General features: G+C 39.4%; 1 protein-coding gene across 2 annotated transcripts; it reads left to right on the plus strand.

The window, feature by feature from the left end:
* The first annotated feature begins 10,927 nt into the window (after window positions 1–10,927).
* On the plus strand, window positions 10,928–15,487 carry LOC145075263 (protein NRT1/ PTR FAMILY 4.5-like). Of its 2 annotated transcripts, none has more exons than XM_079021565.1 (6): window positions 10,928–11,070; window positions 11,238–11,337; window positions 13,119–13,336; window positions 13,427–13,852; window positions 13,981–14,102; window positions 14,221–15,487. In XM_079021565.1, the coding sequence occupies exons 3-6, from the start codon at window positions 13,139–13,141 to the stop codon at window positions 15,233–15,235; spliced, it is 1,761 nt and encodes a 586-aa protein (XP_078877691.1). In that variant the 5' UTR covers window positions 10,928–11,070; window positions 11,238–11,337; window positions 13,119–13,138; the 3' UTR covers window positions 15,236–15,487. The 2 variants fall into 2 exon arrangements, with proteins under 2 accessions (XP_078877691.1, XP_078877690.1); XM_079021564.1 differs by lacking the exon at window positions 10,928–11,070 and adding an exon at window positions 11,074–11,165.
* The last annotated feature ends 1,691 nt before the right edge of the window (window positions 15,488–17,178 follow it).

Raw genomic sequence — 17,178 nt, forward strand, 5'->3', positions numbered from 1 at the left:
GGTAACTCACCTCAAATATTGACAGTAGCTGAAAAGGTCCTATCTCCAAGTATCAACTCCACCCTTTCCCTAAACATAAGCAACTCCTTAGATTTAACACAATACTTCAAACCCTAAGAGTCAACCTTGGTCAAAGTCAAGGTCAAAGTTTATATTCCGAGTTGAGCCAACTCGTCGAGTTTACTTCAAAGGCCGAATCTTGATATCGTGATCCATCTCGTAGAGTATTCCTACAACTCGTCGAGTTTCCCCTTTTCTCCAAAAAAATCACGACAACCCCAAACCAACTCGCCGAGTTCCCCTACGAACTCGTCGAGTTCTTTAGTCTGCCAACCCACTTAATGCATTAAGCCATTTTTCTTGAATCCAAGGACTCCAAACCTCATATTGCTTCCATAATGTTGTCTAGAAGGGTAAATTTTCCAACTTTACCCTTAAGAACCAGCCATAAGGCTTAAAACCCAAACCCTAGTTCTTTAAAGAGGGTCTTGATCCATTAAGCCCCTAAACTCCCAGTACAACGTTCCAAAATACAGATCTGATGTCCCAAGATGGGCAAATCACATAAAGTTTCCAACTTTACGTCCATGCATGCTAGAAGCACCCTCTAACGTTCATTTTTGGCTTCATAATGGACATATTGCATGAATGGGACAAGAGGCCATTAAAGTTTGCAACTTTATGCCTCAAGAGGTCATGTAGGGGTCAGATCTTCTCCATCAACCCCTGGAAACCTCTTTTCTTTAGACAACTCAACTAAAGTCCCAAAACTCAAGCTAAAACTACAAGAAAAGAGATATAATAAACTACATGCCAAGGTGACGACTTTATACCTCAAAGATGTAGCCTCTGATGAAGAGTTTCTGGATCTAGAGTCACTCCTCCAAGCTAGGTGCTTCTCTCTTCAAGACTCCTTTCGAGAACCACCAACAAACACTCTTTAAGCTCACACTACTAAATATGCAAGAAGGAAAATGATTCTAGGGTTTTCTCTAGGCGAAGGAGGCCAGCCAAAGAAGTTTAGTCCTTTATATAAGGTGCAACACCCGAAAATTATGGTTTTTCTTCCTACGCCAACTCGTCGAGTTCGGACACCCCAACTCGTCGAGTTGGGTCATTAAAATACATGGCTGGGGAAATCTCTACACAACGAGTTGGAGCCTCCCAACTCGTCGAGTTCCATTTAAGACTTGAAAATAAATAGATTTATTTCGTACCTGGGCCAAACGTTACAAATCTCCCCCACTTGAACTAGACTTCGTCCTCGAAGTCTGCTAATGCCAAAAGGTCCCGATAATGCTTCCTCATCTCATCCTCCGGTTCCCAGGTCCATTTGGAGCCTCTTCGGTGCTACCATTGCACCTTAACTAGCCTCACTTCTTTGTTCCGTATGACTTTTATTTTCGTGTCCAAAACCGCTACAGGTTTCTCCACATAGTTCAAGCTCTCATAAATCTCAATATAATCCAAGGAAATGAATGCGGCCTCATCAGCAACACACCTCCAAAGTTGAGACACGTGGAAGGTGTTGTGGATCTAGTTAACCTCGATCAGTAGATCCAATCGATAGGCCACCTTGCCAACCCAAGTAGAAATCCTAAACATGCCAATAAATCAGGGCCCCAACTTGCCCTTCTTCTGAAATCCAATACGTAAGCGCGAAGCATATCCTCGGGCACTTGAATCATCCGCTCACTCTGACCATCGGTCTGAGGGTGGATCGAACATCGCAGTCCAATACTACAGATACCGACACTCCGTGCCTAACCACCACCTCTCTCACATAGATATCAGTTAATTTCTCAGCGTAGATACTCTCGAGAATTAGAATAAAATGGGCACTCTTCGTCAAACTGTCCACAATGACCCAAATGGGATCCACGCCCCTCGCCATCCTCGGTAACTTCGTGATGAAGTCCATGGTGATATCTTCCCATTTCCACCTAGGAATGGATAGGGCTGAACCTTGCCTAAGGCCTCTTATGTTCGGCCTTGACCTTCTTGCAGGTCAAGCACCGCTCCACAAACCATGCGACCTCCCGCTTCATGAAGGGCCACCAGTAACTCAACCTCAGATCTCTGTACACTTTTGTGGCCCCTGGATGAATATAAAACTTGGACTTGTATGCCTCCTCCAAGATCTTTTGCCTCACTCCCGCAGATACAGGTACCCAGACTCGGCCACACTGAGTCAACAAACCTCGATTGTCTCGAACAAAAAGCAGAATTTGACCTCGAATCTGCTCAACCTTTAAGTTTTCTCTCTTCAAACCCTCCACTTGAGCTTCCTTAATCCTATACAACAAAGGGGAAATCACCGTCATCCTTAGATAAACATTTCCAATCAGAGCACTCGCCGCCTTGCGGCTCAAGGAATTGGTCACCATGTTGGCCTTCCCGGGGTGGTACAAAATCCCGCAATCATAATCTTTGAATACATCAAACCACTTCCTCTGCCACATATTCAGGTTCAGCTGATCCATAAAATGCTTCAAACTCTTGTGGTCAATGAAAATGGTGCATCGAACCCCATATAAATAGTGCCTCCAAATCTTGAGGGCAAACATCACTGCCCCCAATTCCAAGTCATGAGTGGGGTAATTCGCCTCATGAGGCTTCAATTGCCTCAAAGTATAAGCAATCACATGCCCCCTCTGCATCATAACCGCTCCTAATCCCAAAATAAAAGCGTCATAATACACTATGAAGTCATCCAATTCCTAGGGTAGTGCTAGAATTGTGGCCTCACATAATTTCTGCCTCAGGTTTTAAATGTCGTCTGCTAATATGGACCCTACCGAAAGGTCACACTTTTCTTGGTCAAACAGGTCAAGGGTATGGCGATCTTGGAGAAATCCTTGATAAATCTCCTATAGTACCCCGTAAGACCCAAGAAACTCTGGATCTCGGATGCGTTCTTGGGAACCTCCCAATGCATCACCGCCTCGATTTTGGCTGGATCAACCAAAATACCCTCCTGATTGATGATGTGCCCCAAAAATTGCACCTCTCGTAACCAAAAACTGCATTTGGAGAATTTGGCATACAACCTCTCCATCCTCAAGGTCTCCAACACCACCCTCAAATGCTGCTCCTTGGTCTTAGAATAGACCAAGATATCATCAATGAAGACAATCACAAACCGATCCAACATCGGTCTACAAACCCGGTTCATGAGATCCATGAACGTTAATGGAGCATTTGTGAGCCCGAATGTCATCACCAGAACTCATAATGGCAATAGCGAGTCCTAAAAGCCGTCTTTGGTATATCCTCATCCCTAATCCTCATCTGATGATACCCTGACCAAAGATCAATCTTGGAAAACTAAGATGCACCCTGAAGCTGATTGAACAGATCATCAATCCACGGAAGCGAATAACAGTTCTTCATTGCTAGCTTGTTCAACTCCCGATAATCAATACACATCCTTTGTGACTCATCCTTCTTCTTCACAAATAGGACCGTTTCTCCCCACGGTGTCATGGCTATCAGAGCTGAACTAGGCACTAAATCGATAAGGAACTCCACTTACCTCTCAGGAGGCACCTCAGGCAACTCCTCAGGAAATACATCCTGAAAATCTCGCACAACCGGAACGTTGCTCAAATCTGACGTGGCCATCACTCTTGTATCAGAAACATATGCTAAAAATCCCAAGAAACCCTGCTGGAGAAGCCCCCTAGATCTCGCCGCCGAACATAGGGATGGTCCATGCGAAGCTCTCTCCCCTGAATAATCAGTTCTCCCCCACTTGGGGTTCAAACCCTCACTATTCGGTGCTCACAGTCTATCATGGCCCCGTTGGATCCCAACCAATCCATCCCGATGATCACCTTCAGCCCTCGCAACGGTATCAGAACCAAATTGACACGGAACCTCTCCCTGAACATGTTCAGAACATTGTCCTGGTATACCCTCACAGGACTCACGGTGCAGTCATCCGCAATCTCCACCTCGAGTGGGGAATCCAAAGTCCCCGAGGCGTCCCGGAACTTCTTGAGATACAAACTATCGGGTAGCCCCCAAATCAAAGAGAACATGATCCGAAAAACTATTAACCAAAAAGGTCCTTATACAAGATCATAAAAGCATAAGAATAATAATAAAACGAAAACGACAAAAAATAGATCACATATTAGTCATGACATTTGGCGCTGCTCGGGCCTCTTCCATGGTCAGTTGAAATGCGCGAATCTTCACTGCAGGAGTCTCCGCCTTAACCGGGCGGCCATCGGTAATCCTCATTGTGGCAGGCACGTGAGCCTCCACTGCTCCTCCTCCCCCCTGTAACCTCACACAATCGACCTTTTTATGACTGATCTGGTTGTAGTAGAAACATATCAAGCCCTTCTTGGGGCAATCCATGCTCACGTGGCCCGGATGGCCACATGTATAACATAATGCACCTGTCACTCGACAAGCTCCATTGTGCGACCTCCCGCACTTGGAACATCAACCATGGCTTGAATGGCCTCTGCTGGAATGATCGGAGTTCTTAGGCTTCTTAGCTTGACCCATTGCCGCCTGAACCTACTCCGCCTTCCGCTTTGTGCAGAGCTCTATCTCAATCTCCCGTTCCCTGGCATTCTCTACCATCTCATTCAGGTTCTTTCACCCTGAAAAGTTCATGAACTCTCAAATATCATCTCTCACCATGGAATGATATCTGGTCTTCTTCATATTCTCTCCCACAGCGTACTGCGGAACCAACAATGCTCGCTCTCGAAACTTGGTGGTGATCTTCGCCATAGTCTCGGTGGTCTGTTGCGAGCCCTGGAACTACCTCACTAACCGTTGCACCTCAATAGACGGTGCGAACTCCAAATCGAACCTCCTCATAAACTTTGCCCACGTCATCTCGGCCAAACCTACTGACCCTACCTTGCGGGTAACCTCCTCCCATTAATCCCTGGCGCAATCCCCCAACATACAAGATGCGAACCCCACCTTTGCGGCTTCGGGGAAAATGCTCGTGCGTTGGGCATTCTCCATGTCTGCCACCCAGCGTCGACTCGTGATGGATCCCTGACCCCAAAGAACTCAGGCGCCCCACACGCCTTGAACTCACGAAACGAGGGAACACTGGCCCCAACTTAGCCTACAACAATCTCCGCTCGAAAAGACCTGATCCAATCCTCCATGATCTCCATAATACCCTCGTTGACGGCCCCAAAAAATCACCAGAGTAGCGTCAAGAATGACATGTGTCAAATCGGCTGCGATAAGGTCGCGCAGCCTCTCATCAATGGGCTCTGCACCGGAGCCCAACCCATATCCTGATCTTGATCCTGAACCTCGGGTGATCATCAGCATCCTTAACGGAAGATACCACAAAATAGAATGATAAGGATATTTGAAAAAGGAATCCCTCATCCTCACCGGTTTCCTTAGAGCTTCCAGGTCATTGGTTCAGGTACAGGTCATGTGCTTTCAGCAGTACGGGCCCAATACTACCTTCCACACCTACCTATACCATCCCCAAGGCTCTACCTAAAAAATCTAATTCGCCATCAAACAATAGCACGACCCACAGAATACCGCATAACTTGCATCCTAGGTTATCCTAAGATTTCCTCCATACCAATCAGAACTCAAATCAATCATAGCAGGTTGCCCTATGCATGCAAGTTATACACAAATAGAATCACATAGACCTTCAAATAAGCTTCTACCCTATACCACAATCCAAACAAGGAACAGTAGGCAGAATACATCATTCTAGAGCTATGCAACCCTAAACGTATACAACTTTTAAAGCATACACATAGAAATTCCATCCAATTATTAATTTCCAAATATAACTATAGCATGACTGACATATTAGGGAAACACTTACTTGAGCTTGGCCAATTATGCGCACTGCACTCTCACTTTTTCTTATCAGTTTCAAAAAGTTTTAACTTTTGATTTTTGAAAAACAATTTTACCATTCCCTCAGTTTGAGTTCTGACACACCCGAGAGTGTGCCCGAATCCCTCAAACCAAGGCTCTGATACCAACTTGTGATAGCCCAAATTTTCAATAAAAATTTTCATTTAAATAGAAAATACCATATTCATTAATTATAAATTTCACACATAATTGTTTCTTAAAAATCTCAAACATCAAGTATTTATTCCAAAATCAGAGCGTTCATAACAAAATGCTGGAGAGTGCATGTTGCGCCATCATGTCAGGCCCTTGCCTTTAGATCTTGAAGTACCTGAAACAATCTACAATATGTAAGCTAATGCTTAGTGAGTCCATATACAAACCACACATACAATCATATAAGTCTACATACGACATCCATACCAACAAACATATAAGGATGCCATGGACACCCTCATTGATCTTACTCCGAATGCCATGGGAACCCCCACATGGTCTTAACCAACTGCCATGGGAACCCCCACATGGTCTTGAACAACTACCATGGGAACCCCCGCATGGTCTTCACATGAATACATATCACATAGATAGCACATCCACAAATAACCACCACAACTGAATAATATAGGTCAGCCTTAGTGCCTTCAACCCATTGATATGGTGAGGAAACTCACCTCAAATACTGACAGTAGTTGAAAAGGTCCTAGCTCCAAGTATCAGCTCCATCCAATCCTTAAACATAAGCAAATCCTTAGATTCAACACAATACTTCAAACCCTAAGAGTCAACCTTGCTCAAAGTCAAGCTCAACATCCATACTCCGATTTGACCCAACTCGTCGAGTTATCCATCAACTCGTTGAGTTCCCCTCAAAGGGATAATTGTGATATCATGATCCAGCTTGTCGAGTTTCCCTACAACTCGTTGAGTTTCTGCCTTTTTCCAACAAAATCATGACAACCCCAAACCATCTCGCCAAGTTCCTGTACGAACTCGTCGAGTTCTCGAATCTACCAACCCACTTAATGCATTAAGCTATTTTTCTTGAATCCAATGACTCCAAACCTCAGATCCCTTCCATAATGTTGTCTAGAAGGGTAATGTTTCCAACTTTACCCTTAGGAACCAACCATAAGGCTTAAAACCTAAACCCCAGTTCTTTAAAGAGGGTCTTGACCCATTAAGCCCCTAAACTCCCACTACAACATTCCAAAATACAGATCTGATGTCCCAAGGTGAGCAAATCACGTAAAGTTTCCAACTTTACGTCCATGTATGCTAGAAATACCCTTTAAGGTTTATTTTTGGCTTAAAAATTAACATATTGCAAGAATGGGACAAGTAGGCCATTATAGTTTGCAATTTTAAGCCTCAAGAGGTCATGTATGGGTCAGATCTACTCCATCAAACCCTGGAAACCTCTTCTCTTTGGAAAACTCAACCAAAGTCCCAAAACTCAAGCTAAAACTTCAAGAAAAGAGATCTAATAAAATACAAGCCAAGGTGAAGACTTTATACCTCAAAGAGGTAGCCTCTGATGAAGAGTTTCTGGATCTAGAGTCACTCCTCCAAGCTAGGTGCTTCTCTCTTCAAGACTCCTTTCAAGAACCACCAACAAACACTCTTTAAGCTCACACTACTCAATATGCAAGAGGGAAAAGGATTCTAGGGCTTTCTCTGGGCAAGGGAGGCTGGTAAGGAGGCCAGCTAAAGAAGTTAAGTCCTTTATATAGGGTGCAACACTCGAAAATTAGGTTTTTCTCTTCCTGCGCCAACTCATCGAGTTCTAACATCCCAACTCGTCGATTGGGTCATTAAAATACACGGCTGGGGAAATCTCTACACGATGAGTTGGATCCTCCGAACTTGTCGAGTTCCATTTAGGACTTGAAAATAATTAGATTTATTTCATAACTAGACCAAGCGTTACAATATTAAGGAAAACTGAATTTAGAAAATGTTTGTATATTTGGGTGTCTAGAACATGCAAAAGTTGTACCGGGAAATTTGAAGAAGTTGTATGCAAGATCAAGACCACTAGTGCATGTTGGTTCCAAACCGGGTACAAAAGCTTATCAGTTATTTAACCCAGCGACACAAAAAATAATCGTGAGTCGAGACATTATTATTTATGAAACCAAAGGGTGGGATTGGATTAAAGAAGCAGGAACCAACAATGAAGATTCGAGCTCATTCATAATACCATGGGACTACCCAGAAGACGAGACAAACAACAATGAAGGAAACGATGTAAAAAACGATCCGATTGAACCATTTGAATCGGATCATGAGATTGGAGACGAAGTAGAAGTACAAGATAATGAACAACCAAGTCCGATCAATAATAATCTTCAACAAGGAGCTGCAAACCAGAGGTCCTCGAGAACAAGAGTACATCCAAGACGATTTCAATAATATGAGCCTGATCTTGATAATCTCGAAAAACTTCTCCTAACAACCAATGACGAGTCCGTATCAGTTGAAGAGGCGAAGAGAGAACCAGAGTGGGTCAAAGCCATGAATGCGGAAATCAATTCGATAAACAAGAATAATACTTGGACTCTCATGAACAAGCCTTTGGGGGCTGAAGCCAATTGGACTCAACTGGGTGTTCAAGTTGAAGAAAAATTCAGACGCCACTAATAATAAATACAAGGCAAGGTTGGTTGCTAAAGGTTACAAACAACAACCCAATATTGAGTTTCAAGAAGTATTTGCTTCGGTAGCTCGAATCGAAACCATCTGATTTCTTATAGCCTTAGCTGCTACTCATGGGTGGGAACTTCACCACTTAGATGTTAAAATGACATTCTTACATGGAGAATTGAAAGAAACCGTTTATGTATCGCAACAAAAAGGCTATATAAAGAAATGCAACCAACATAAGGTGTATCGCCTTGCAAAAGCACTATATGGCCTAAGATAAGCACCTCGAGCATGGAACACGAAGCTTGACGGGATTTTGAAGAGTATGAAATTCCAAAAGTGCATAAAAGAACCATTGGTGTACCGGAAAAGTGAAGGATCTAACTTTCTATTTTTAGCAGTTTATGTTGATGATTTATTTGTCAGAAGTACAAATTTGAGCATGATCAAGAGGTTCAAATTAGAGATGTCCAAGAACTTTGAGATGTCAGATCTTGGAAGATTGACTTTTTACCTTGGCATTGAAGTTAAGCAGGAGGAATCAGGGATTACTATAAACCGAGATTCGTATACTTGACACATTCTAAAAGAAGTCGGATTTCATGATTGCAATCCGGCCCACATTCCCATGGACCCGGGAAGTAAATTGTCGAAGTCTGAAGATTAACCCGAAATCGAACCAACACAATATCGAAATGTGGTAGGATGTCTTAGATATCACTTACAAACAAGACCGGGTATGACATATGTGGTTGGATTTGTTAGCCGATACATGCAAAGTCTAAGAGAATCATATGGTTGTGCAATCAAACATATCCTAGGTACTTACGGGGAACAACGGGATGTGGAATCAAGTACGATAGGATGGGATAAAACTGACTCATTGGTTATAGTGATAGTAGTCACAACGTTGATCCGGATAACGGAAATAACACAACCGATCACATTTTTTACTACGGGTCATCTCCAATTACATGGTGTTTGTAAAAGCAAGATACAATTGCTTTATCATCTTGCGAGGCGGAGTTCATGGCAGCCACGACGACTGCATGTCAAGAAATATGGCTTCAAGATTTTCTCGGAGAAATCATGAACAAAGTGCAAGAGAAAGTGGTTCTTAGAGTTGATAACAAGTCGGCTATCGAACTACCGAAGAGTCCTGTTTTTCATGGAAGGAGTATACACATTCACAAGAGGTTTTACTTTATTCTTAATTGTGTTGAAAACGAACAAGCGGGGGTAGAGTACATTCCCGGTGAGAAACAAAAGGCAGACAGTCTTACGAAACCGTTGGCTCGTACGAAGTTCAAGAAGATGCGGAGCTTAATCGGGATTGAAGACATCTCTAGAAGGACTTAGAGATTCAGGGTTGATTGTTGGAATCCTAAGTTTGAGGATCAAGCAATCCAATTTAGGCAACAAAGTTTTAGGAAACTATTTTACAAGTCGGTTCTTAGTTTCCTAATTACAATCTAATATAAGTTGGTCATTAGATCTATATATTCGTATCTTAATCGAGTTTTAGGATTAAGAATTCACAATTGTAATACAAAGGTTTTGAGTGATTTTCCTTTTAATCAAAGAGTTTGTTTGATTAATTGTTTCTTGATTTTATCTTGATTTTTTACCGAGTAGCCTACTTTAGAACTAAAAAAAATATGACTTCTCAATTTTCAAATTTGGAGAGTTATATGTGCATGTAACTTTTGTTACAAAGAACACAATGAAAAAAAATCACCTAAAAGCGAACTTCGTATAAATTGAAAGAGTTATATGAGTGTTCAAAGTTAAGAAAAATATCATATTTCCACGGGTCACCAAGATTTCTGCATGCCACATCGATTTTTGAGTCCACATTAACGAAAACGACCTCGTTTTGGCCATCGAACGAAATATTCACGCCATCAAGATTTCCGCAGGTGTTAGGCTTCTGAAAATTAGGGTTATTTTTGGAAAAGCCTTGGAAATTTTACTATTATAGTCATCTTCTATAATTTTAGTGCAATTTTTTAAAGTATTTCAATATCTACTTTGAAAATGTTTTTTGTTCTAGCAATGAGTTAATTATTATTATAAACGGTTAAGATTTTTTTTTTTTAATATGTAATTTGTTTAAAAAAAAACTGAAAACACAATACGGCAATAAAAAACAATGAAAAACTAGGATTTAACAATTAAACCAATCGAAGATATTTGTTATTTATTGAGTTTAGTACTTCAGATGTTTACAATGCTTTACAACGGAAAAAGTGAAACACCTGGGTGTTGTCAAATATAGAAAAGGAAAGTGTGGATGAGGATGTTTTTGCGCTGATGACTTTTGTCATGTATAAGAATGGAGTTCTTGTGAAAGTGATTGGGCAAATGCAGTTGGCAACCAGATAAGGACATAAATTTTACATAGTAAGGGTGCATGTAGTTGGGGGGAAAGAAACAATGCCCTTTAACTCGATCTATGTGAAATGTCTACCTTCCAGCGTTATGTACAATGTTTTTTCTTCAACTGCATCCTGCTTTTAAGGCCACTTTTCATTATGCAAGACCCTCAAGGTTTTCTCATATTTTCTTCCAAATACAAAGCTTTCTCTCTCTCTCTCTCTCTCTCTCTCTCTCTCTCTCTCTCACTCTCTCATCATTCCACCATGGTAAGTCATGACGACTCTCTCTGTATATGTATAATGCTCGTATATCTTATGTGAACTTCTGCATGTACGCAGGGGGAGGAGACATCAAAGACAGGCTACAAATTACTTCGCGGGCTTAGCTTCAAGCCCAATGGTCTAAAGGGTGGCTTCAAAGCTTCTGGTTTCATCTTTGGTAAACAATACTTGTTTGTATATCATAATTACTACCGAATATTATGATGCAAAAGTTTCGTATACTCGAGTAGGAAGTACCACCTGTAACATACTCCAGCACATTCTTTTTAAGATTGTGGTTGACATAATTGAAGGTTTCTATGATTAACCTCAAGCTAATACCCTCGAACTATTATAATATCATCAAGCTTGATACATAATGGAATGGATAAAATTTAAGTCAGTTGGTAGTTGTTATCCAAGTGTTTAGGATTGTGTTCTTACACACGTGTATCACATAATAAGTCACGCTACCTCAAATACTACAATAAATAGAAGTAGTTCTGTTTCACGCTAACCTTCCAAAATATATGCAGTATGCTACAAAGACCTGGTAAAATTTTAAATAATATTACTTGTGACTTACCATGAATATTAATTATAATTAGTTTACTAGTTTTTTTTATGTATGCGAATTTATGAACCACAAGTTTGTGACATGGTACTTGTACTCACATTTACGAAGAGTAAACTACCAAAAGTGTTAATTTGTCTAAGTAGGTGAACTAATAAATAATATTCAGTTGCCAGTATAGAAGCCGCAAAAGCATCATTCGTTGTGCATGATTTTAGATGTGTTATTAGATTGTCAACAATGGGAAATATGACACAGTCAACTTTTCTAATGTCAATAACTTTTTCAAATATGTCAAATAGTTTTTTCAATTATCTACCTGTAATATATCAATCCATCGTTTCCTTATTCTAATAAAAGAATAAGTTTATTCACTTATTACAACTGTCATTATATTAAAAAATTTTATTAATATTAGATATTATCTATCATACCACTTATAAACATATTAATTATCTATTTTAAATTTTAAATTTTTCATCCTAAATAAATTAAATTTTAAATTTCAAATTTAAATTTTTTCATTTTAATTATATTAAATTAATAGCATTAAATTAAAAAATAAAATAAAATTAATACAAATTATAAGATGATATAACTTTATGTATTCATTTAATCAACGATTATAATTTTATATAACTAAACAAAATATCTCTTGAGTAATAATTTATTTAAAATAATTGATTAATAATTTTAATTTTTTAATATGAAAATTTAATTAATTTTATAACCGTGGTTCTCGTGTTTTATAAACTAGTTTCAAATATGTCAATGCCACATCAACAATTACTTTATATATTTTTTTTTATAAATTAATGGTTCTTATTAGAAACCAGATTCTAATAAATGGCTTTATATTTGACATGTTTTCATTCTCATCATAATCTTCGATTATTCCATGACGATTAATCAAAAATGTTGTCTCGTTCTCACACAATAATAGTTTTTATAAATAATATACAATAAGGTGGGTCCCAGTTTTCAAGTCTCTCATTAAATAAACGAGAAAGAAGAAGGTGAGGTGATAGTGGTTTACAAAAAAAATATATCTACAAGAAGAAAAAGACACAGTTGTGGGATCTCTTATCTGATTATGGTCCTTATGGAAAAATATACAAAGAACACCTCACACCAAAACGCAATATGTGTTCTATTTTCCATAACTATATCATTTTTCCTATAATATATTGAACGCTAAACGTTCAATCAAAGATTTATTTTAATTTTAAAAATGTTTCTTTTTGTAATTGAAGATGTCACTAACTATTAAACTTTCTATACAATGAATTTCAACATGTCATCCACTTTGATCCAAGAATTTAATTCATTTATTGTCAACTACACATTACGCCACATTGACCTCTTCCTTACTTAAAAATGTGCAGGTTTGGTGGCATTAGAGAACATGGGATTCGTATCAAACGTATTAATATTGTTCTCATACTTCATGAAGGATTTGAGTTTCAACATCCCTGGGGCCGCAAACACAGTTACTAATTTTATGGGCTCGACATTCCTTCTATCAATTATTGGTGCTTTTATTTCAGACACTTACATCTCCAGATTCCATACTTGTCTTATTTTCGGAGTGATCGAAGTAGTGGTATGCAAATTAACAGCCATCACAAAAGATTTTTACTAAAACATGATTAGTTTTCAACAACTACATTACAACATGTGTGATTAATGACAGGCTTTTGCAATAATGACAATTCAAGCTCATGCCACAAGTCTACATCCAAAACCTTGTGGTGGAAAAGCAAGTTGCATGGAAGGAGGGATAGGATTCATGTTTTACACCTCATTAGCATTGTTAGCATTAGGTTCGGGTGGTGTTAGAGGTGCTCTTGCCCCATTTGGTGCAGACCAGTTTGACACAATGAAACCAAAAGGACTCACGGCACAAGGAAGCTATTTCAACTGGCTTCTCCTCAGCACCACCGTGGGCGCCACCGTGGGAGTAACTGGATTCGTGTATGTTAGCACTAATCATGGTTGGTGGTGGGGTTTCTTATTAGCTACCATTACTAGCTCCTTGGGGTACACTTTATTTCTTTTTGGGAAACCCGTCTACCGCATTCAAGCTCCTAAAGACAGCCCGCTTCTAAGGGTTACTAGGGTATGCCGTACACACACACACATACTCTCTCTCTCTCTCACTCTCCCCATTGGTGCATAAAGCATGAAAAGTGTGCGAAAAATGTTAAACAATTCTTTCTGAATGCAAATTTTCTTGACATTGTGCAGGTGTTTGTAGCATCTGTCAACAATAGAAACTTAGCACTACCAGAAAATTCGGAAGAGTTACACGAAAGTAGCAAAAATGAGCCTTTGATGGGAAAAAAACTCTCTCGTACTGCCCAATTCACGTACGTATTACATTCCATATCTAGAAAGTAATATAAAATTAAATTCAGGTGTTGGAGTTGTATATTTATAAAAAGATATATAAAAAAAATTCATAGCTGACTTTGATATTGTACACAGTTGGCTGGACAAGGCAGCAGTTGTTCCTAAAGATTCAAAACCAAGTGAACTCGCACCATGGGAGATATGCACTGTGACACAAGTTGAAGAAGTTAAGATCCTAATAAGAATGCTTCCTATCATACTAAGCACTGTTGTCATGAACACATGTTTAGCCCAACTACAAACATTTTCACAAGCTCAAGGCAATTTCATGAACAAAAAACTTGGAAAACTTGACTTCCCTGCGGGCTCAATTCCAGTAATTCCCCTTGTCTTCATGTCAATTCTCCTTCCTGTTTATGAGTTCTTCTTTGTACCATTTGCACGAAAATTCACCAAACATCCACAAGGAATTACTCAACTCCAAAGAGTTGGAGTTGGCCTTGTTCTCTCTGCAATCTCGATGGGAGTGGCTGGCATTGTGGAAGTAAAGAGGAGAAACCAATCAAGACTTCATCCACTTGAGCCTATTAGCCTCTTTTGGCTTTCTTTTCAATATGGTATTTTTGGGATTGCAGATATGTTCACACTTGTGGGTTTACTTGAGTTCTTTTACAAAGAGGCTCCTGTAGGGATGAGATCACTTGCCACTTCATTCACCTGGATATCTGTGTCACTTGGGTACTTTCTGAGTAGTGTTTTGGTGGATATTGTTAATTCTGTTACGAAGAGAGTGTCTCCAAGCAAAAAAGGATGGATTAATGGGTTGATTTTGGATAACAACAATCTGAATTTATTTTATTGGTTGTTGGCTGTGTTGAGCTTGATAAATTTCGCAGTTTACTTGCTTTCAGCCGTAAAGTATAAGTACAAAAAGGAGGATGATGAATTGTTGAAGACAGAAATGGCGTCAACAACTACAAGTGTTGCCATGGTCAGTGCAAGTGAAGATGAGTTACCAAAGAGTACAATTAAAGAAGACTCTCCAGAAGGTGAAACAACCGTTGAATCAAATGAGGATGTTAAAAATGTGAAAGAACCAAAGGAGGAGGTTAACGATGGAAAAGATCATGAAGTTCATTCACAAATATAAAAGCAGAATCTTGAAGATATTGTTTGGTTTAGATGTCTCTGCATTTTGGGTCACTTCTCTTTGTTTTTTTTCCTTGCACTTCACTGATTCATTAGCTTTTGAACAATATTCCACTCTAACCCTCCAAACCAACCATCTTTTTGGTGTGCTTTTTGTTGTTATATTTGGATAAGCTCAGATGAGCACACATAAATGTAAGCATCATGTTATATGCTACAAAATTATGTTATAAAAAACCATTTTCTCTTCAAATAGATTGCAACTTTAATTGTGGATTATTAATGATTTCGCTCTAGTTTGTCTAAATGGATATAAGTTGGTACTAAAGCCATTCATAGTGGTATCCCTTATTTGTTGCATTTAATTAGCATTTCAGATGTTTACAAAGTTGTAACTGAAGAAAAAGTTAAACACTTGGGTATTATCGATAACAGAAAAGTAAAGGTGGATGAGGTTGTTTAGGCGTGGGTATATATAAGAATAAGAATGGAGTTCTTGTGAACATGATTGGGAAAATGCAGTTGGCAACCATATAGATACTTAAATATACATCGGTGTGCTTGCAGTTATTGGGTTGTTGGTGATTTTAGTGTCACCATATCATTTTAAGTAACTGGAACCAACATGTGAGCTAAGGGGCTTCATAATTTGTACTGTAATATATGTATGGGGTTGTGTGGAGTGCACGCATGTATAAGATCGAATTAGAAGTCGGTTCGACGACTAGTCGGGGGTCCGGTGGCAGCGCCCCTAGGTCCGGGGTTTACAAAGGGGCAGCGCCCCTTTGGCGGGGTCTAGGGGCAGCACCCCTGGCGGGGTCCAAGGGACAAAGCCCCTGACTGGGGTCCTGGATTTTACATATGGGAACATAGTGGAAAATTAAATTTCTTGAGGGTGATTATGGTAAAACTAACGAAACTCGTTTGTTTTGGTAACCCTAAATCCTCATTAAATCCGGATTAACATACTTGCTTCCAAAGCAACTAATGACGGCACAACCCTGATGAAACCCTAATCTCGTTTAATATATAAACAGTTCTTCCTCTGCAGAAAAGGGTTACGATCTTAAGCTCTCGTTCTCATCATACATTCACAAAATCCTCTAGCATATTGGCTTATGATTTCTGTGCCTAGAATCGTCAGTGTTCACTTAGATTATCCTAGACTGAATTTCTTGTAACTCAGGCATAGACTAGAAATATTAGTTCGGAAAGTGATATCACGATCCAAGTTGGTATCCAGATCTCCACCACAAACCCTATTTTTCCCTCGATCGTCTTCGAATCTCAAAAATGTTGTGGAACTTTTAGGATGCAGTGATTGTGAATGGCGAACGAGACCATTTGATATTGTCTATGTTGGTGACGTCAAAAGAGGATCTAGAGTTTATTGTTTGGAAAGAAGCTTAGAAGGTGGGAGGCATTAAAAGAACACATATGGATGAAGATGGGTTAATGCCAATGATCAGGTTTAAGTTTTCCTTATTTTTAGTTTGTTTTAATAAACTTATATTATTATTATAATTCAATGACCTTCCATAAGGGGTCAAGGGATGATTTCAACATGTCACATTCTACTTCATTCGTTTAAAGTACAAAAAACATAATTGATTGGCCTTCTAAAACAAATGGGATAAGTCTGTTGGGCTAGTATAACATTTACCAATTGATCTTTCATATATGTGCTTTGAGGTGGATTGTCAGATTGGTATTTTATTTTTTGAATGGTAAATATAATGTGCTTCTATAAACTATTCATAATTTCACCACCTATGTCTCAAACAAGACTTGAACCATTAATCTCAGGAATTGAGGACAACATCTGATACCACTAGAGTAGAAGCCCTCTGATTCAGGTGGATTGATATAGACTGATTATTTTTTATTATGTAATTTTATTATTAGTTTCCACTAAACTTTTGTAAATATCATCAAGCTTCATGG

The sequence above is a fragment of the Lactuca serriola genome, chromosome 9 (genome assembly GCF_051521515.1).
Source record: "Lactuca serriola cultivar US96UC23 chromosome 9, Lser_US96UC23_V15, whole genome shotgun sequence".
In the NCBI taxonomy this organism is placed as follows: Eukaryota; Viridiplantae; Streptophyta; class Magnoliopsida; order Asterales; family Asteraceae; genus Lactuca; species Lactuca serriola.